Here is a 22193-nt window from a genome sequence, read left to right on the forward strand (position 1 = left end):
CGAGGGTCTCTAGAGAGTTCCTTAGAAGGCACAGTATCCTTTTTCCAGACACATAATGGCAGCCTAAGGAGGCTTGTCTGTCCATCCCTTCCTCTCTATCATTCCAAGGATTTGGTGAGGGGAGGAAAGTTTCTCTATGAGTGAAACTTGACAAATTGTATTAAATGTGTTATTTGTGTTATATCCTTGGCATTTCTAGTTGAAGTACTGGACAGTGTAGCCTTGTAGGTACAGGCTGCATTATTGTCTTTACTTTTCTCTTAAGTGTCTATGCAGGGCTGCAATGAAGACAGCTTAAGAGATTATTTTTGATTGCTCCGGGGTCCACGCACATGGGCGGGACTATTCACTAGATTATGACTATAACAGAGATACCCCTACTACAGAACTGGAGTTACAGGTAAGAAACTACTCCTTGTTGCTTTCCTGTGAATGGTGGAAGTTAACTTGTTCCTTTCAACATCCAAGTTAATGTCCGAAAACTCACTGTGTGTTTTACTAGTTGATGCCATAAACCGAATGGTCACATCATTATCATTGAGTTTTTGGATAAAGTCCTCCAGCATTGACAATTTCCCATCCCACAATATGAATAGGTCATTAATTAAACAGCACCAGAGTATGACTTTCTCCATGTAGATTGTATTATTTTCGGCCCAGGCCACCTCCTTCTCCCACCACCCCATGAACAGGTTTGTGTAGGTGGGGGCGTAGGAGGTGCCTAAGGACATGCCCTGCAATTGGATGTAAGACTGTCCATGAAAAGTAAACACATTGTGCGTTAGACCATATTCCAAAATCTCAATCACCATTTGTGTGTGTTCCAAAGACTCGATAGGTCTGTCTCTTAAAAAATATTCCCATGCCATACTTGTGGTTGATTGAGGTATACACATAGATCTATAGTCAACACAAAATACTCAGATTCCATGATATTCCATCCAGTTTTTGTAAAAGGTATGTTGATTCTCTAAAATAAGAAGGTATGCCTGTTATGTATGGTTGTAAAAATAGGTCTAAAAAGCATGAACAGTTCTCCAATAGTGAGCCAACCGAGCTTCCATTTTCTTGAGGACTTTCTACAAAAAAATAAAATGTTGCTACCTTAACCTGTTTAGTTTTAAGGTAAGTATATTCTGACCATTCTAGCACGTTATATTCCTGCCATATGTAGAGTTTCAAATGGAACTCTCTTTCCCTGTCTCTCATGGGCTTTTATTGAAGGCGTTGATAGTGAGCTGTAATATGGAATTGTTGTGTTGCCTATTTTAGATATAAAAACAAGACACTTGAAAATAGCGATATAAATCACAATTGGGAAGGGGAAAAAGGAAAAGCAGACCTCAACTTAATGGTAGAGTGCCTAGATTGACTCGGCTTTCCCCTACTTCATTCATACCCACCGGGATCCCTTCTGCATCTACACGTTCGCTTGATACTCCGCTGATCTTAAATAACCCTCGATCATTCCTATCTTTGTTAGAGCACTACCCTTAACTGTATGACCATTGTCCTGATGATGACCTGCAATCATTCAGGTTGAAACGCCGTCGACTAACCAGCCTAGAACTCAGGCACTGCTGTGGTCAATCTATTTACCTGAATATCTTATAGAAAGACACTGTATATAACTTGCAATTAAGACAACTTTAACCTTATTTTTCACCGTTCATGCTGTCCTTCACACCCTTGTATCATTGCGCCACCCACTCTCACTTACACGCCCAGTGCTTCCCCTGTGTGTTATGGTAATTATATAATTATGTATTTTAGTGCCTCTTAACTACTTATGACATTATAGTTTATTTCACTTCCCTCTACCATTACGTTGTGGTCTCCTTTCCCTTCTTCCCCTTCCCAATTGTGATTTATATAGCTATTTTCAATTGTCTTGTTTTTTAATATTGTCCAGTTGAGAGACTGTTTTTTGCTATAAAGTTCGCCCAGCCTAATCTGGGTTAACAGGCTTTACTCCTGTTATTGATACTCTTTTAGATATAAGTTCTGATCCATAAATACAATATCCCCCCCTTATCAGATGGTTTTGATAGATGGATAGATAGATATAGAGATAGATATAGATATATTGATATATAGATATATAAATTGATAGATATAGATATATAGATAGGTATAGATATATAGGTTAATAGATATAGATATATAGCTAGATATATAGATATATATATATAAATATATATATGTTACATAAAATTGACTTGATTTCCTCTTTATTTTCACCCAGATTGCAGAACTTGGCTGAGACAAGCACACAACAACAAGACTGTTGGCAACAGCTTCAAAAGCATGCAGTGAAAGTACATAGGATCAACAAGGAGAAACAAAAGGCGAGATTGTGCCCATTGGCCATTTAAAAATATCTGAAGAGATAACGACTCAACGAAATCAAACACAAGGGGATTCAATCATTTCAGAATTCCCAATGAAGTGTAACACCACTTCATCAGGGTAGCCGGAGACTGTTAGTTAAAAAAAAGTTCAAAGGGATCAGGTCGGGACTGGTTTAAGTAATCCTAAACTTATAGAAATGACCGCCCTCTATCGTAGACCTCTTATGAAGGAAGAGTGGTCAAGCAGTCATTTAAGAACATTAGCGTACATTTTTGTAGAAGGGTGCCTGTCCTTTAATAATAAGACTATAAGTTTCCATCCAGGCATTTTAATTCTGAAATGTGTGTGAAAGAATGCAGAAATAACAAATAAATATATGTATTTCACTATTCATTGTCTTATATTCCTTTGTTGGTACCTCCCAAAGTGCTTTGAAGCCGCATTCAGAGTTTTGCATAAAACCTTTAACTGTGTTCAGGTTTTGGTATACCATTTCTAAGACTTTGATTTCCTATATTACCGTTGTTACTTTTTCAACAATTGGACCTGTGAAAACTTGGGCTGTGAGTTGACGGGGTGAAACCGTACTAAAGCAATAGCCCCAATCCTTGCCAGGGTGAACCACAAGAGGCCACTAAATTAACTTGTGCTTAACTCTCTGGTAGAATGGCAGAAAAGCATTCCTGCTTAACTTGTAGGCAACTTGTAAAGTATATATGAAACAGGTAAACAGTAATAAAGGGAACATACAACACAAGAAAAATTCCAAATCAATATAAACAAATACAGTACATTTTAATAAATAATTTGAGACCAAAACGGCAAAAAGCCAATCACTAAAATGGAGTTATGAATTTTTAAAGTTGAAAATGAAACCAGAACCTAAAAGATGAAAGCATCAACCGCGGACATCTAGTCACACGGGACTGGGGGAGAGTTGAAAGTTATGGCCGACTGTGATGGAGCGCTTTTCATATACATTGAATTGGATTGGGTCCGGTCTCTGCTTACTTTCTGACTTAGAAGAAAAATGTCAGAGAAGATAAAGTTCAGCAGGGAAAGGCAGTTGGTGGTGTCCAGTTAGGAGGCGTTTGAGTTGGGAAGCCAATGAACGAAGTCGGGGTGAAGATTCCTTCGTTCAAACGTAGTTGTGTTTTTGGAAGTCAAAAATGTCCAGTGGGGGGGAAGCTGAAGGCTGTAGCCAATGAGGGCTCCACAATGCCGGATACCCTTTCTGTGAGGAGTGACTGAACAGGATTTTCTGTCTCGGTCGGCCTGAGCTAGTAGCGGGAGCTGCTACTAGCTCAGGCCGACCGAGGATGCACCTTGGATGGAATGACAAGCATGTAGGTCCTGGTCTCAAAGCACTTTTTATCCAAAACATTTTGGTCCCATGTTTCGAATTTAGGCTATCTGGGCACCATTAGCACCACTTCCAAGGGTCCTTGACTTTAGAGGCACCACTTGGAGGGTCACGACTCACACAGGCAGGTTCCAGGTGCGGGTTCATTGAAACTTTCTCTGTCCCTGAGATTCTGATCGGAGGCCAGCCAACTAGCCTATGGAGTCACTTCTGGAAGGAGAAGAGCTGTGCCCAAGCAGCAGGATAGACCTCTGGAGTTCATAGTAGACTACAGGCAGCAGAGCAGTCATTGGTGCAGCAAAGCAGTCCCTCTGAAGTACACAGAGGGTCACAGCTCTGAGAGTCCTTGCTTAGTTCCAGGAGTGAACTTAAGAGTGGGACTGAGGGTTCTATTTTTATAATTGGTGCCTTCTTTGAAGTGGGAGAAACATCTGGAGGCTACTTCCTCACAGAAGTGTCTGGAATTTGCTGCCTCCCTGCCCTGGCTACAGGCACAAAATGCTAGTATAAAGTTCTTTGTGTGAGAGCAGAGCTCAACTTTTTTTTGTTGTAAATCTTTTTATTGAAAATAAAACAAACATGGCAATATACACGATACAATAAGATATCAGTCCGAGTGTGGAAGGAGGAATAAAAGTGCCATACAATAAGGTGCTCAAGGCATATTAGGGGATGGGGGCAGGGGAGAGAGGAATCCAAATTGATTATATCTTGTACACTACGAGGAATGGCAGGTCAGGGGGAAAGTGGAACTTCAGGGACATCCATAAGAGGAGGAGTGCAAATATCTCCACGGTAAGTGTTCCAAGGACCCCATACCTTACCCCATTTCCTGGGCTGCCCCTTGCTACATAGACTGTTTTCACCCTGAACATGCACCAGTCCATATTTTCCATCCAAGCCTCGACCGTGGGTGACCTTTGGGAACCCCACAACTGCGCTGTATCCCTTTTTGCCACCATATTTCCCAGGGTTGCCCACTGCGTCTGTGCAGCATTATAGTCAGTTGGTTCCCAAACATTCAGGAGACAACGTCTAGCCTCAGGCAGCAGATCAATACCAGTGCCTCCCTCATCTTATTGTGTATCCCAGTCCAAAAAGCAGCTACTGCAGAACATTCCCAAATTATATGTAGAAACGTCCCAAGCAGCCCACAGCCACGTTTGCAGAGACCATCTACTGAGTAACCCATTCTAATCAAGCATGGGCCAGTCACATAGACTCTATGTAGGATTTTCAATTGCACAAACCGGAGACAGGCCGGAATCGCGACCTCCTTGGGAGAAGAGATCGCAGACTACCAATCCTCATCGTCTAATTCAAGACCGTCACGGGTCCATATGTCCCGGAGGCATACCAACAGGTCAGTCCTACCATTGATCAGCTTTTTGTAGATCAAAGAGATAGTACTATCTGGCACATATCCATCCAGTATTCTATCCTCAAGTGGAGAGGACTCCAGAATATCTACACTCTCAGTAAAAACCGAATGCAAGGCATGATGGACCTGAGCATATCGAAAATATTCCCTGTCACTCAGGTTGAACTCGCCCTTCAATTCCTCAAAGGTTTTAAACTTGCCTTTTACCCATAGATCACCCACCTTATTGACACAGATCATATCCCATTTCTCAAATCCTTTCGCTTTCCACAAGTTACCCAGCTTCTCGGAAGCAAAAAGCGGGGTCGCACGGGTCAGTCGATCCCTCCATCCCATAGCATTGTTAGCGCAGTGCCAAACCCGAACCTCAATCTTTGTGGGTCCAGAAAGCTTCCCTCTATCCAATCTAGAATAAAGAGCTCTATAATAATCGCCCCCCGGCAACTGCCACTTGTCCATGGCAAACGCAGGGTTCAATCCGGGACCATACATGCCATGATTAATGGCCCCCAATTGAGACGCCCAGTAATACCGTTTGATGTCAGGGAGAGCGATGCCACCGTCATACCATGGAAGCGTCAACTTGGCGAGGGCGACACGCGAACGCCCATCCCAGAACAACTTCCTCTGGAGACCCTCAATAGTCCGAAAATAACTCGCGGGGTAGAAAGCGTGGTAGCAACATCATCTTAAAGAGTGCCGCACGGCCGAGCGGCAAGAGCGGCAGCTTACGCCAGCGCACCAAGTCCAGCTTCAGTTGGGTTAGCGGTGGGAGCAAATTCTGTTCATATCGGGCATCCCGGTTCAACGATACGTAAACCCCGAGATACCTAAAACCTGTTTGTGTGACCTGGATGGGACAATCACGTGGCAGAAGAGGGACATCTCCCGAGAGGACGTATAAGTAAGACTTAGTCCAATTAATGACCAGACCTGAGTTCCTGCCAAAGGAGGTGAGGACATCGAACAAAACCACTAATGACTTCCGGGGCGAAGTCAGGTACAACAATATATCGTCCGCGTAAAGCGAAATACGATCCTCGATGTCCGGGGCCCACCGGATACCCTTCATCGAAGGTTCCCATCTAATCGAGGCAGCAAAGGGCTCAAGAGCAAGAGCAAATAAGAGCGGAGATAATGGACAACCCTGTCTTGTGCCCCTTCCGAGAACGAAGGGCTTAGAGACCCGAACATTCACCACCACCTGCACCAACAGGTCCTCATAAATTAAACTGACCCAGCCAATAAAGTCAGGACCAAATCCAAACTTGGCAAGTACAGCCCACAAATACGGCCACTCCACCGTATCAAAAGCCATTGTGGCATCCAAAGAAGCCAAGATGGCCGGCTCACGCAATGACGAAGTCCTCACGAGAACACCATGCAAACGTCGCAAATTCAGGGTCGTATTCCGATGCGGGATGAAACCGGACTGGTCCAGATGAATCAAATCACCAATCACCTTTATTACATGATTGGCCAATACCTTAGCAAGGATCTTGGGTTCCGCATTAAGGAGTGATATAGGCCTATAGGAGGCGCAGCGGTCCCTTGGTTTCCCTTCCTTATGAATCACCACAATGGTCGCAAGACGCTGATCACGGGGAAGGGAGCCACTATCTTGCAATTCCAGGAACATGTCACGAAGATATGGTGCGATTTTATCAGGGCGTAGTTTATAAAGTTCAATGGGGAGACCATTAGGGCCCATCGCCTTCCCCGAACGAATAGAGCGAATAGCGAGAGCCACCTCGTCCACAGTTATTACGGCATCTAGCAACTCTCTATCAGAATCAGATAAGCCGGGCAATGCAATGTCGCGCAACAATAAATGGGAGTCTTCTTCCGGCCTATCAGATACGGGGGAATATACTTCCCGGAGATGTTCTGCAAAACTCTGGACGATCTCCTCGGGTTCAGTCACACGCAAACCATTCATTTTCTCAATCACAGGAACCACACGACTAGCCCTCTCTTTTTTATCTAACCATGCTATCAGCTTGCCAGCTTTATCCCTGACATCATACAATCGACCCTGCTGCTCCCTCCCCATAACTTTTGCGGCATCCGTCACCAACGCCCTATAGCCAAGCTGTTTAAGACGCATAACATCTATCCTCTCACGGGTGTCGCCCAATTCCAGATCACGCTCCAGCTCGGTGATCTCTGTCTCGAGTCTAACTACCTCCTCGTTTCTACTCTTCTTCGAACCAGTAATCAATGATAACGCCTGACCTCTGATGACCATCTTAAAAGCCTCACAGAGCGATACTGCAGAGGAGACCGATCCCAAATTCTCAATAAAATACAGGTCAAGAGATTTGACCAACTCCGCACAGGTCTTAGGGTTACGGAGATACCACGTATTAATTGGGGATATCCGCCCCTCCGACCCAACACGCACGTCTAGCCGAATCCACAGTGGAGAGTGGTCGGAAATCCCCCGCGCCAGATGTCGCACCTCAGTCACGGAGGGGGCATGTGCAGCCGGCACCAAAAGGTAATCAATCCTGGAAAGACTACCGTGTGCACCCGAGTGGAAAGTGTATTGATTATGGGCTGGGTGTAACAATCTCCAAGAGTCCACCAACCCCAGTGTGTCTATAAAGCCACTAAGCCAAGTCTGTGACCCAGTAGGTCCCTGGGTGGGTGCCGATCCTCCCTGCCAGAGACAACCGAGTTAAAATCTCCGCCCATGACCAGAATACCCTCAGGAAGTCCCAATACTATTCGCCCCAGGTCAACAAAAGTGGTCGACTGTAGACCCGGGGGGACGTAAACCGAGATCAAGGATATAGTTCTACCTTCCCACCGTCCAGTAAGAGCTACTTAGCGCCCCCTATCATCCAGGTCTGTTGCAACTATTTCTAAGGGGAGAGAATTCCTAACTAGGATACCCACCCCTCTGGATCTAGAAGTGAACCCCGCATGGGCAACCATGTGATACCCTCTCCGGTTCATGGCGCGACAAGTATTACCGATCAAATGCGTTTCTTGCAACAATACCACATCAGGAGACAATCGCTTCAACAGCTGTAACACATTCACATTCTAACTCATTAGTCTCAATCCCCTACCCCCCATCCCAAAAGTGAAAGCAGATGCACCTCCCCTCGGAAATCAACATCCAACTCAAATGATAAAACCATACGTTGCCTTGCATTGAACCAAAACACACCCACTGGAACATCCCCCCACCCTCAAACCAGAAACCCGTTACAACTTCCACCATCCTGCACCCCTGCGTAAGACTAAATATCCACCCCAACTTGCAGTGTGCCTGTCGCCCTAATATCAATCAAGTCTACAAAAAGAAACCCCCGAGGAGGAAGAGAGTCAACCCATCGCCCCGCCACTTCCGGGTAAGACTCATGAAATCATACAGCAAAAGTCATCGAACCATAGTCAGGGTGATCAGTAAAGTTCAGGGGCTGGATGCCATGTTCCTATTCCTGCTCTGTCGGGACGCCTTCCGCTCCTCCAGAATGTTCCTCCCGGCCACGTTGGTGTGACAAAGTGTTGAGCCATTCTCCTGCCATCTGGAAATAACATTGCGTATTTCAGTTCCATCTCCCTCAGTCGTCGTTTTACGCCCAGAAATCCAAGTCTTTGCTTTTGGACTGTCTGTGTAAAATTCGGGTAGAAACTTACAGTGGTATTTTCATATTTCGTAGGCCCACTCATCCATGAGGCCTGCAGGATAGCGTCTCTATCCCGGAAGTTAAAAATTCTGGCGATGAGAGGTCTCGGCGGGGCACCCACCTTCGGTTTACCACCCGGTACTCTGTGAGCTTGTTCAACTGCGAAGAAATTGCCCAGACCCTTAGGAGCAAGGTGTTTGGTGATAAGATCTTCCACAAACAGATCAGCTGCCGGATCTTCTGACTTTTCCGGGACTCCAATAATGCGTACGTTGTTACGTCGGGCCCTACCTTCAAAGTCCTCCAACCGGCACGCAAAAAGATCATTCGAAGTCTGTAGGTTGCAGACCTCCGTCTGCAAGTCGGATACATCACCCGTTAGGCTGGAAGTTTTCAGATCTAAAGATTTGACCTTTTCATTGGTTTTTGATAAATCCGTACGGATCTAATTCACATCGATCGAAACAGTGTCCAGCTAATGGGCGAGAGTCTCAAATTGTTGGCCGATGGACGCCTTCATCCCATCTAGGGCACCCATGACGTCTTGTAAAGTCAATTCTGCCGATGAGGACAGGTCCTCTTTAGTACCATCGAGTGATCTGCTCAGTCCACCAGGGGATCCTTTAGAGTGGGCATACCAATCCATATTGTTTGCTTGGGTGTAGCCACCTCGCCGAGTGGCCTTGGATCTTTGCTTGTCGCCATCAGGTTTGGTCGCCATTACAGACAAGAAGGCCTTCCAAAGTGGCGTATCTCGAGAGGAAGTGGCTGCAGTCAAAGCATCAGCGGCAACCAAAGGACTCAGTCTGTCCGGGCCCAGTATACGCCGTCAGGATATCGCCTTATGATCGCCAAGTCATCAAAAGGCTTCTGCTGGTAGTAGGCTCTCTCTCAGATAGGGTCAGACTGGAGCCTCGAAAACAAAAGTGAAAGTACAGATCTATGGTTCCTCAGGCCGCTGTTGTTCAACTACCGCCCGGGCACCATACCAACTCGAGCTCCGGGCATCTCCGAGTGGCAGGCCGCAATATTCAAATCGTTGTAATTCCGGTTCCCGAAGTCTGATTCAAATTTGGACAACGGTGTCTGCCTCAGCCATGGTTCGTCTTCAATAGCCCGTCAATGTAATCAGGATAATTTTCAGGATAGATGCGGGAGGTTGCGAGGGTCTCGGAGCCCTGTGCTCACGCGGCCATCTTGGTTGCGCGCGAAGCTCCTCCAGAGCTCAACTTTTTGATGTTTAAATGGGCCTGTGCCCAGCTCCGCCCTCCAAACTGCCAGAGATGCCGTATTTAGGCAAAACTAATCACTCTATTGTGTGGTGGTCTTGAAGGTATATACAAAGGCCAACTGCCACTCAAACCTAGACATTTGACTCAGGAACAGGCGACAGGCACCAAGTGGTTAAGACAAGAAAATGCCAAATTTTTAGGTCTCGCATAGGCAGCAAGTAATCTCTATGTATTGGCAAGCGGCCGGAAGTTTCTCCTGCCGCTTGCCATTTGCTGAATGTTGGCATAGCTCCTGTTAGCTGTATTTTTAGTGGCTGTTGATGTCAAACTGACTTCCGTGTAGTCCGGAAGCAGCGGCCACTAACTACAGTTTTTGTCTGCCAAATTGCACCTTTTTTATGTGTAGCGCATCTCTGCCTGATGTAAATATGGCAGCGGCGCATGCGCAAGGCTGCGGCAGGAGCCGGTGTGGGCGAGAGGCAGGCAGCGCATGCTGCTTGTTACTTTTTTTTATTAATTTTTATTTCGTGTGCGCAGTGGATTTTCATTGTAAATTTTTTTTTTGTGTGAGCGGTGGCTTTTCATTGGACATGGCATGACATGCTCTCCCAAGCTGCGCTCGTCCACTTGCGTGACTTGCTGCTTGCACTCACCATGGCTTTGACTAGCCACGTGGGAGTCCTGTGTGCTTGGAGAAGCTGCCACAGCCCTTGCTTTTAGCGTGTAACCCACTGCCGATGCTCACCATGGACATAAGAGTTCCATCGGATTAGGAGCATGGGCATGTGTTGAAAGAGCCTTTAACTGTTCAAACATATATATTACACACACTTCAATAAATCAACATGTGTCATTCACAGAGCGGCTGTCACTGCATAAATATGAGTTGCACACACAGTGGCTGCGCTGCCTCTGTCCTTCACTGGTTTTTTAAGATAGCACGCACACTCAGAGTGACTATTTCTGCTTTTGGATGTTGCTACCCTTCACTGAGCGGCTGTCTCTGCCCTTGGCTATTACTGCCCTTCTGTGGCCACCTGCCCTTACTCTTTGCTTGAGGTTTAGTGTCTGCAAATCAAAGCACCACTTATCTGTATCATGGTGGTAACATACGGTCCATTCCTACACATGGAGAGGTACAGGCCGCTTGGCTGGCTCCACGCTGTCAATAATATGTTGTTATCACAGGGTCCTCAAACTCAAAACTGTAGTAATTCTTTTTATTGGAGATACAGTTTTCCATGCGTGGTGCTCCCACTTCCAACCAGGGGTGACTGCCACTGCCTGGAACTTACAAGAATCCCCAGGAGATGCAAATACATGTTTGAAATGGAAGGTACACAGCTTGTGGGCAGCGCATGCTGCTTGTTTTACATGGTGCCGTGTTTGCCCACACCTAACATGGCAGTTCGGCGATCGGTGGCTGTAAGCATGCACACTCAAGTAGCGTCCGACACGCTAAAGGCTAGTACAACCAATGTCTTTAATTGCTGCGTTTAGCTCCAGTAAAAGTCAGGGGGTGCGTGGCTGCTGAGTTTACATTCATCGACCCGCACCAGAAATTGTGGCACCAGCCCGGCGGGGCTGCCGTCTAGGTTTGTGAAACACTGCTGTGTTTTGCCTTGTGTCATTACCTTCTTTGAAGCTTACGGGCTTTAAAGCTCCCTTCGCCCGTTTGCTTTATTAATGGTATGGAAACTTTTCCTTTTTATCTTTCAAGACAGGTCTGCGCGCCCTGAGAGAGGCAGGCTGCCTTTTTAACCTGGAATATGGATGGGGCTCAGCCTCGCAGGGCAGGCTGAGCTCCATCCGTCAGACTGACCACATAAGCCTGTGTATTGCAGTTGGCAGACAGGCGCAAATTTCTAAGCCATGGGTCACAGCCATTAATGTTATAAGAACCCTCAACCATTCCCCTTCCTCAGCCTTGCTTTCCTGCAGTTTAAACGTAGTTAAAAGGTGAAAAATAACAGTACTGAAATAAATTGTATTTTCCAATCAATCTGTTCCGTAACCAAGCTCAGACATCACTCTCTAAAAATTCATCCTATCTTTCCCACTTGTTTTAGCCTCTAAATCAGTTTACCTATAGCTCCGCCCCCACCTTTTCTCTGCATCTTGCCACTGATCTCTGGCTCTAGTTTCTGTGAATTCCCGTTCTGCTTTTTTTTTTATTACACCTTTTATTTTCCTTCCTCCTCCTGTTCAACTGGCTTGTCCGGACTCCAAGTCTCAATTTTCCTAGTGTTCCACTAACTCAATGCTCCCTCCACCTCTCCATTTCTCCTCCTCACAGCACCTTTTCTCCCCATCTCTGCTTCACAGTGCTAAATTAAGAACCACATGTGTAATACGAGCTCTAAACTGTAGCAAGCTGTGCGAGAGCCTCGAACACCTCATGGGAATTTGGGGAGCGTGCCCCTCCTGCTGACAATTTATGTTTAAAAACCAGGCTCAATGTTGCATCTCGAACACATTTTCCCCATTATATTGGCTTCTAAGTTATCTATTTAGAAACACAATCTCTTCCAAAGTTGAATTCATGAACTAGCTCTGTACTTTTAGGATGTGACACACGAGCAGTTTACATAACCAACATCAAAAGCTATTAGCATTGTAAATGGCAATGCTTTTTATCTATTTGTTTTGAAAATCAACACATACGTAAAAGGTTTGTTATATACAATGCCAGTAGCTCAAAGTTTTGCAAATGCGCGACCTATTGCATTGCAATTGTTTGATAAAAGTAAGAGAACAAATGATGGACGGAATGCTGAACAATGCAAACATTCACCCCCAGTATAAGCATTTAATTTACAGGCCCTGAGTATATGGTATACCACCATACTAGAGGCGTATAAGTAAATTAAATATGCAGTCAGGTGTACGTCAATTTTACCATGTTCTAGGGAGAAAGCACAAGCACTTTAGCACTGGTTTGCAGTAGTAAACTGCACTGAGTCTTAAGGCCAGCAAAAATGAATTTAGAAAAATAGGAGGGTGAAGGCAAAATGTTTGAGGATGACCCTTCTGAGAGAGAAAGTCCAACAGGCCATAATGTATTAGTGAACGCCTTCAATATAGTATTGATATAACTACAAATTAAACAAATAATTCTAATTGTAGTATGAGGGTCAATGCGAGTGCAAAGCTACTAACGAAAATGCATACAAGAACTTCTTGATATATAAAATAAGAATCACCATTGATAAAAAAAGGGTCACTTGTGGAAAACAGATTATTGTTGTCCTTTCCATCTAGTCACCTACCTTGAAACTTGGTAGTGAAATTTAAAGAAACCATTTACAGTAGTTTGCCGAGAGCCACCTTCCCTTCTCAGTTGATCAACATCTTTTTTTGGCCAGGATCGAACTCCCTCATGATTTGACAGGATTAGGAATGTGTATGAAGCTAACAACCTGTAACAAGACACAGAAACAAGTCACGGACAAGTGCTCAGACATTGTGTTTATGAAGGAGAAAATACAGAGGAACAGACGTGCATAGGCGTTCTGGGTGCATTGCAGTCGTCTTAGGAGCTTGCCCGGCGTTCCTGCATGAAAAGGCCTTTCCGTACTCCAGCCTGCTGGTGACGAGGGCCTGGGTGTCTGTTCACGTTTCGGTGGGGATCCACTTGAAGATCCTGCAAAGCATTCGGAGGGTGTTGAAGCAGGATGAGGAGAAGGCGTTGACCTGCTTAGTCATGGAAAGGGTGGAGTCGAGGATGACCCCCTAGGTTGCGTGCGTGGCCGGTGGGTGTCAGGGCTGTTCCTAGTGTTGTCGGTCACCAGGAGTCGTCCCAGGCTGAAGGGGTGGAGCCAAGTATGAGGACCTCCATCTTGTCCGAGTTCAGCTTCAGTCGGCTGTTCCGCATCCATTCGGCGATGGCCTTCTTTCCTTCGTGGAGGTTGCTTTTGTCTGTGTGAGGGTCTTTGGTGATGGAGAGGATCAGCTGGGTGTCGTCGGTGTAGGAGATGATGTTGAGGTCATGCTGTCGGCGACGTGGGCGAAGGGTGCCATGTAGATGTTGAACAGCGTCGGGCTGAGGAAAGAGCCCTGGGGTACGCAGCAGATGATCTCGGTGGCATTGGATTGGAAGGGGAGAGGCGGATACTCTGAGTTCTGCCGGAGTGGAAGGATATGGTCCAGTCCAGGTCCTTCTCTTGGATCCGTGCGTCGTGTAGGCGTGTTCGTAGTGTGCAGTGGCAGACCGTGTCGAAGGCGGCTGACAGGTCCAGGAGGATGAGTACCGCTGTTTCTCCGTTGTCAAGCAGGGTCCTAATGTCATCGGTGGCGGCAATGAGGGCGGTTTTGGTGCTGTGGTTGCTGCAGAACCCGTGCTGGGATGGGTCCAGGATGCTGTTCTCCTCGAGGTAGCGGGTCAGTTGTTTGTTGATGATTTTCTCGGTGACCTTCGCCGAGAACGGGAGCAGGGAGATGGTTCGGAAGTGGCCTCACTAAATATACTCTGGATTCTCGGTGTGATTTGCATTCGGAGCCCATTACAACAGTGACCACCAATGTCCAGGCTGCTTCAGACAGGATGTGTCATCTTTGCTGCAAACACAAGTAGCAAAGCATTAGCATTTACTCCGTAGCTGGGCCCCTTTGCTTCTTATGAAAAGACTTTGTGCCATTCCGAACTTACAAAAACGGTAACCACCCTATTTGCTGCTCTAGAAAACTGCAGAACGTGTACCATTTGCCTAGCCCTGCCAGTCCCTGAGTCTCATCTACACATCACCCACCTGTTAATCACTCCAAATTACTGAGTCTCCCTATATTGCGTTACCTTCATTTTAGGGATATTGTAATTTCCATTCTTTACTTCAGAGCCTACTGCCATGCATGAAGACAAATTAACATGTATATTAACATATATTTTGTAATTATCTTTTTGTTCCTATATTCAAGGCGACTTGAACTGATGCATGTTGCTCATATCTTAATATTAGCGATATGTAGTCTGCTCCAAGGAGATTTCCATATTGCACTTCAAGGATGGTCGAGATACTGTAGACATGGTAGTGCGGTCAATGGAAACAGTGGTGGTCTTCGGCAGACACTCTTGGAAGAGGTCAGCCAGGCTTTCAGGTAATATTCAAACACAGATTGATTGGCAGAAGGTAGGCATTTCACAGAAAGAAAATAAACAAAACAGGGTTACAGCTAACACACTAGGTTTGACGTTGCCAGCTCTTGAGTTCCATCAGAAGAATAAATAATTACGGTAGTCAACTCAACAGAGCTGTACAACAACCCCTACTACCACAATTCTTCAAACCTGTACATCAGCCACACCAACTCTGCCACGAGTTTTCGGCATCACCACAACATCAGTCTCAATAGAAGAGACAGCCGCGACCTTTGCAGGTAAGAGTGGTGGGGCCTGGTGGAGGGAATTTCGATGGACGATGATGAGGGAAAATTAAATAAATAATACATTTTCCCTCGTTGTCTGTAATATTTTGCCCTCCTCCCCACACCCAGCCCCATCACTCTTACCTGAACACAGGCTGCAGCTGAGACGAGAGTAGACTCTATCACCTGCTACACTGCTCCAAAATTGCTTAAGTCTTGATTCAGAACATTTACATTCTGCATGATTTGGCTCACATAATTTAATTGGAAATGTAAATAGATCTCCACAGACAGCAGAGGTCTTCAGATTTTAGCAATTCATTTGGCTGTACTGTTTGGATCACATTTCCCCTCCCTGCCTTCAGTGCGCTTCTCCCCAACCAACATCTTGACAGCAGAGGTCAAATCCTTTCAAAAGCAGTAAAAGTAAGGGGCATAGCATTCTATCCAGGATGCTTCCATATTCAAAACAAGCAGTGGCATAGGCAATAGGTCTCGCCTTTGGAATCTAATAAGTGTTTAGCTATACAGGATATTATCCTGGGTGGTGCCCACCGGGAATTGTTGAGCTATACAACAAATAAACACACTGATGGACATATGCATACAAATGTGCTCAATCTCACTACTCATGATGACATATTTTATCTCCATATTAATAATCCCCACCCTTGCTTAATGTTTCCTTCTATGCTATTCATGTGTGATGGAAGGGATACCTAATAAATAAATGCTTGCAAGTACAAAAAACAGAGGGAAACCTGGGGGACGAGGGGGATACAAAAGCAGAATGAATGAACAATGAATTTGCAATTCTGAGGCCACACATAAGAATATCAGTAGATTATAGCGTGTATTAATGTTAGTCAGCAAGCCTGACTGAAGGGGAATGAACTACCTTGGGCATAGAAGGTGTGAGTATGCAGTGAAGAAGAATATCTTATGCCTTTGACCTATGAAGGAGCAATAATAAATTTAATGAGACTTGGCACTGTGTATTGGAATCTGTCAAACGTGTCTGTTACTGTCTCCTGCCGCTTAACGCTTTAGAATTACCAATGATTGTGAATTTATATCAGAAAACAAAGCAGATCCATGCCCACCAAGAATGAAATATTAGCTTATATTTTCTTCTTTAGCAGGTCAGTACCATGTTTGTAGGTCATAGCTATCACAATGCCCAATAGTTGTAAGTTGTTTTCAACAATACTGGTTCCAAAATAGCTGTGTTTTTTTGGGGTCTATTTGGGAAGCTATACACAAGACAGAGGAGCATAACTCCATCTTATTTGGTGGAGTTGCTTAGTGGAGCTACTATACCCTCCAATTTTTACCAAAAATCCTTAGCTGGCACTTTGAAAGGACTTCTGTCTCAATTCTTTCCAAAGTACAGAAACCGCCCTATTGGTGGTATCAGAAATTCCAAACCAAGGCAGCAGTGCAGCTCTGATCCTATTATGCCTAACTGCTCCTTTTGACACTGTCTCTCCCTCACCTATGATTACTAATCTTTTTCATCTTGGTATTTGTAAGCAAACACTTAAATGGCTTGTCTCTTTCCTTTCTAACAATTGCAAACAAAGCTCACTTCCTCAGTTTCGCTCATCCCCAGTTCCCATCACCTGCAAAGTTCACCAAGGTTCATCTTAAAACGACTTCAGATTGTGCAGAATCAGGCAGCAAGACTCATGTGTAAACAATCTAAATGGCAGTCAGCTAGACCGGGACTGTCAAAGCTCCACTGGTTACCAATGGCTCAAAGGGTTGCCTTTAAGACGGGATGCTTAGTTTTTAAGGCTCTGCATGGCAACAGCCCCGGATTTGTTAATAACATGATCACAAAATATGAACCCCCGCGTAATTTACGCTCTGCCCACCTCCACCTGGTAACAATCCCGTCATTCAAACGGAAACGACAAGGAGGAAGCGGCTTCTCCTATCTGGCCTCCACTTTCTGGAATTCCCTTCCCCTGTCACTTAGGAGCTGTGACAATCTCCTGGTCTTCAAGAAAGCCCTGAAGACTTGGTTGTTTGAGCAAGCCTATGCCTAGGAATTTTGGGCTACTTCCCTCAGTCTCAGCGCCATTAAACCTATAGGTGTACGTGCGCTCTATAAGTGGTTATTAACATAACATAATATAACATATATAAGAAACGTGCTCCTCCAGCGGGACAGGCCATGTCAGATTATCTATAATAACAACAACGAGAGAGAGAGGGAAAGGACACTCTCGGTCCCCCACGAAGTAGTAATAAACAACAAAAGAGTGCCCACTGAAGGGTACAGGTGTCCAGCACAGAGACAAGGAAAGTTTGAATCTACCTTCGTAGGAATTTCCCAGGGATTCTTTTTAAGCCCTCACTCACCACCCTGGGTGGTGACATGCTTCATCATTGGGCCCACCGGGAGAGACCGAATGTCTCCCTGGTGTGCTGCGACGCCAGGTTACTGCGGAGCGGGGTTTTTTTGTGTGACAGAATGTGAAAGAGTGAGTAATATTAAAAAATACCGGCAGCACTTACCACATAAAAAAACTTTATTCCGTGGTTGGCTGGGTATTAGTTAAAAAGTATGTGATGGGAAATCTACCAACTATTGTGTTGGGTGTTTTCCCCTCAAGGTTTACAATGGGGTCAACATGTTTCTGCCCTTTAAGTGTACATGTGTTACTGGGCATTCGTCAGGACCATGTAAATGTGTACCTCGGCGGTATAGGCACGCTGAGGCCTACCCTGACCAGAGGACGTGAAAGTTAAAAGACTGACTATGTGTCAAAAAAGGGTGCAAAAAGAACAAACCAAAAAAGGTGGGTTCGAGCTAAAGTGTGCGAACCTGTGGTCTGAAAAAGATTGACAAACACACATGAAAAGACAAAACGTAAAGGTTACTGGGTGGACTGGAGCGTCTTTCTGCTACAACTGTATCTGCAGCTCTGTGCTTGGAGTAAGGATGAGAAGCGTGCCCACGGTGAATTAGTTAATTAGTATGTTACCGCCTGAGATGGTGGAGACCAGGCTGTCACGGGGCATTCAGCTAAACAGCACAAAGAACGGTCGCAACACAAGCAGACGTACCATTCGTGCTAAGACGATCAATGCGCCCAGAAAATTGGGCTAGTGACTATGTTGGACCCTAGTGGTTCAACCAGTGTCTACAGATTAAAAAGAGTAAAAAGATAAAAATGGCAAATTTCTCACTTGTGTGTTAAAAGATCCACACCTCATGGGTCTCGGGAGGGGGGTGGTGGCGACAGTGGCACACCCTAAAGGAGTGAAAGGACACACTTTTTTTAGCGATCTGAGCGGTACTTAGGATACTTAGCTTAATGATAGGCAGAGCCTGATGGTATGAGCAGGGATCCTTACGCCCGCAACGCCAAACACCCGCTTGGCACCTAGCGCTCTCCTCGAACCGGACCCCGTGGATGGGTGTTCGGGAGGTGAATGGCATATAAATACTCTGTCCTAGGTAAAGCGCGCGAAATTGGGCGTTGCTACCCCGGGGAGGGGGGTGTGTCTAAGGGTGGGGGGTGCCCAATCGCAAAGCCGTCCGAGAACGAGTCTTGGAATACAAGCCCTCGTGTTGCTATGGTGACCGATTGGACGCGTGTGTGTCAGAAGGCCTGATGGTTAGAACGTAAACCCACGAACATTAGTGTTATCATGGTTAGTTTGGATGTCTAACACGGGTCAGGAGTGGGTGGGCTCTGAGCACGCGTCAAAGGGGGAGGGGGAGAAACTCTCTGAGACATAGAGAGTCAGAACTTATAGCATCAGGACGGTAAATGTGGATATGTGTAATGCACCCAGATACGCGGCAGATTATTTTTTCAGAACAGATGACCATGGGATCTGGTCGTTTAACCCATTAATGTGGGTGCCCAACCTATAAACCCATCGTTGCTCTTTCTCGAAGAGAATGTTGGTAGTATTTCTCTCCGTGGTTACTTGCTCAATTATTGTCCATCTGAGGTCATTGGGCGTGTGGTATTGCCGCAGGAAATGTTCGCTCATTTTGGTCGCAGATTTATGACACCTTATGTTACTGCGATGCTCGCAGATTCTTTGTCTGATTTTCCGTGTTGTCATCCCGATGTACTTTTTGGAACAGGGACATGTTATCATATAAACGACGTTAGTCGAATTACAATTTGTGTGATTCTTCTGTGTCCATGTTCTCCCTGGTTCAAGGGACAGTTCCTTAGTGTGCGTGGTGAGGTGACAGACACTGCAATTGGCACATGGGAAGTGCCCTGTCACGGGTGGCAGACCCCACGCTTCAGTGATGGATCTTGTACCGGAAGTGGAGATATCGACCATCGGGCGTGTGTGGACCAAAGAGTCTTTAAGGCTAGTGCCTTTCTTAAAAGAGAATAATGGTTTTTCCCAGTTTCTTTTATTGCTGTTTATGATTCTCCAGTGTTTGTTGACAGATTTTTTCATCGCGTCTGAGATGGTGCTGTATGTTGTTACGCACGTTAAAGGTATTTCAGTTGGAGCTCTGATATTCTCTTCCAGTAAGGCCTCTCGTGGTTGGTTCCTGGCGCGTTTGTTCCCTTTTTCCAGGATCTTTTTTGGGTAGCCACGGTTTTGTAGTTTCTTGGTCAAATCGGCGGCCTGGGATTTGTAATCTTTGATGTCCGTACAATTTCTCCGTATACGGAGATATTGCCCATATGGCAGATTTTCTCTCAGCGGTCTTGGGTGAAAGCTCGAGAAATCTAGGAGATTATTTTTAGCCGTTGGTTTGTAGTGGGTAGTAGTTTTCAAGGTGGTTCCACTCACAGAGATGTTGACATCAAGGAATACCACTCTCTCTTTGCTGTAGTTGTTGGTAAACTTCAGAAATGGGTCTCTGGTGTTTATCCAGGTCAAGAAAGTTTTTAGGATGTCTTCATCACCTTTCCAAATTAAGAGTATATCATCAATATACCTTTTCCATAAGGTAATTGATGGGAGGAAAGGGTTGTCTGCTGGCAGGATGTGTTTTACCTCGAAGTCATAGACGTACAATCCAGCTATGGACGGAGCAAACGTGCTGCCCATCGATGTTCCGGTACTTTGTAAATAGAGCTCCCCCTGATATTCGAAATAATTTTCTTTAAGTGCCATTGTGGCACACTGGACTAGAAAATCCTTGGGGGTAACATAATCCCATTCAATCGAATCTAGGGCTCTCTCCATGACCCTTAAGGTCTCGTCTTGAGGGATGCTCGTATAGAGACTTTCAATGTCTAGTGTGACAAGGATGATTGAATTTTCCGAAAAGGTCACTTGGCCTAGCAGTTGTAGGAGGTTTTTCGTGTCTTTAAGATATGTTGTAGTGTTCTGTACCAGTGGTTTTAGGTAGAAATCACAAAATGTCGAGAGTGGTTCGAGGACAGAACCGATTCCGGAGACAATAGGTCTTCCAGGCGGAGGATTGATGTTTTTGTGAGTTTTTGGGAGGGTATAAAAATACGGCACAATACTGCCGCTGCCAGTGAGAAATGCTGCTTCATTTTTTGAAACCTGGCCATTCTCTTCTGCTTCTTTAACGAGATTGGAAATACGTTCTTTTAATTCTGATGTCGGGTCTGCAGTTAACCGTTTGTAGTTGACTGTGTTGTCCAGAAGGGTGCGACAGGCTTTGTCATAGTCAGTGGTGTTTTGTATCACTATCCCTCCTCCTTTGTCGGCTGGTTTTATAGTGATACTTTTGTCTTTTTTCAATTGTTCTAGCGCTTGGAATTCTGCTCCTGAGAAGTTTCGGAATGTGGTCGGTAGTAGTAGAGATTCCATATCATTAAAGACCGCCTGTTCGAAAGCTGTTATTTCTGCTGGGATGCTGTGAGGCGGTGGTACAAAGGTCGACTTCAACCTGAAGTTGGTATCATAAGGTGGAGGTTCAGTTTCAGTTTCTTTCCTTGCTTCAAAAAAGGCTTTGAGCTTGAGCTTGCGAAAAAACTCAGCTAACTCACAATGGAGTTTAAACTTATCCGGTCTCGCGGTGGGGACAAAACCCAAACCTCTTTCTAAGACTCTCTCTTCCACTTGACTGAGAGGTCTGTCGGATAAGTTGGTAATTAGACTCCTTGACCACTGGTGCTCGGTGTCACTGTTTTGCTTCGCGTGTTGTCGCCCACTCGGTCCTCGGTTTGCCAGGTTACTCGTTGGTTCTGGTTGTTGTGGTTGTTGCCTCTTCTCCTTCCCCTTCCCCTCCCGCCTCTCTCTAAAAAAGGCATCTGTTGTTGATGGTGTTGGGGGTAGTGGGGCTGCATGTAAGGGTTCCATCCCATTAGGGGAAATGGAGCATGCTGTGGGAACATGAAGGGGGGTGGGCCGTTCCCTGGTGGTCCAAACTGTGCCCAGCCAGGAGGTGGGTTATGAAAATTCGCCCTTCCCCTACCGCCTCTACGTCCTCTCTGTTTGTTTGAATGGTTGCTTGAATTGCTGCTGTTGGAGGAATCGCTGTCAGTGTCATCTGACTTATTGGAATCCCTCCGAGGTGGTGTGTAATCAGGTTCCGAGTAGGGGTAAACAGTCTTGAATTCAAATTTCTTCAATGATATGGAATCTCTACTACTACCGACCACATTCCGAAACTTCTCAGGAGCAGAATTCCAAGCGCTAGAACAATTGAAAAAAGACAAAAGTATCACTATAAAACCAGCCGACAAAGGAGGAGGGATAGTGATACAAAACACCACTGACTATGACAAAGCCTGTCGCACCCTTCTGGACAACACAGTCAACTACAAACGGTTAACTGCAGACCCGACATCAGAATTAAAAGAACGTATTTCCAATCTCGTTAAAGAAGCAGAAGAGAATGGCCAGGTTTCAAAAAATGAAGCAGCATTTCTCACTGGCAGCGGCAGTAT

At 45.5% G+C, this 22193-nt stretch overlaps 1 protein-coding gene across 2 annotated transcripts in view; it reads left to right on the forward strand.

Moving 5' to 3' along the window:
• Window positions 1-2743, forward strand: part of WDR93 (WD repeat domain 93) — a 693419-nt gene extending 690676 nt beyond the window's left edge. For both annotated transcript variants that reach the window (XM_086958144.1, XM_086958145.1), the window contains exon 17: window positions 2246-2743. In XM_086958144.1, the coding sequence (XP_086814270.1) occupies window positions 2246-2375 (130 nt within the window). In that variant the 3' untranslated portion in view covers window positions 2376-2743. The remainder of the gene's footprint in view (window positions 1-2245) is intronic.
• The last annotated feature ends 19450 nt before the right edge of the window (window positions 2744-22193 follow it).

The sequence above is a fragment of the Lissotriton vulgaris genome, chromosome 2_1 (assembly GCF_964263255.1).
Source record: "Lissotriton vulgaris chromosome 2_1, aLisVul1.2, whole genome shotgun sequence".
Taxonomy (NCBI): Eukaryota; Metazoa; Chordata; class Amphibia; order Caudata; family Salamandridae; genus Lissotriton; species Lissotriton vulgaris.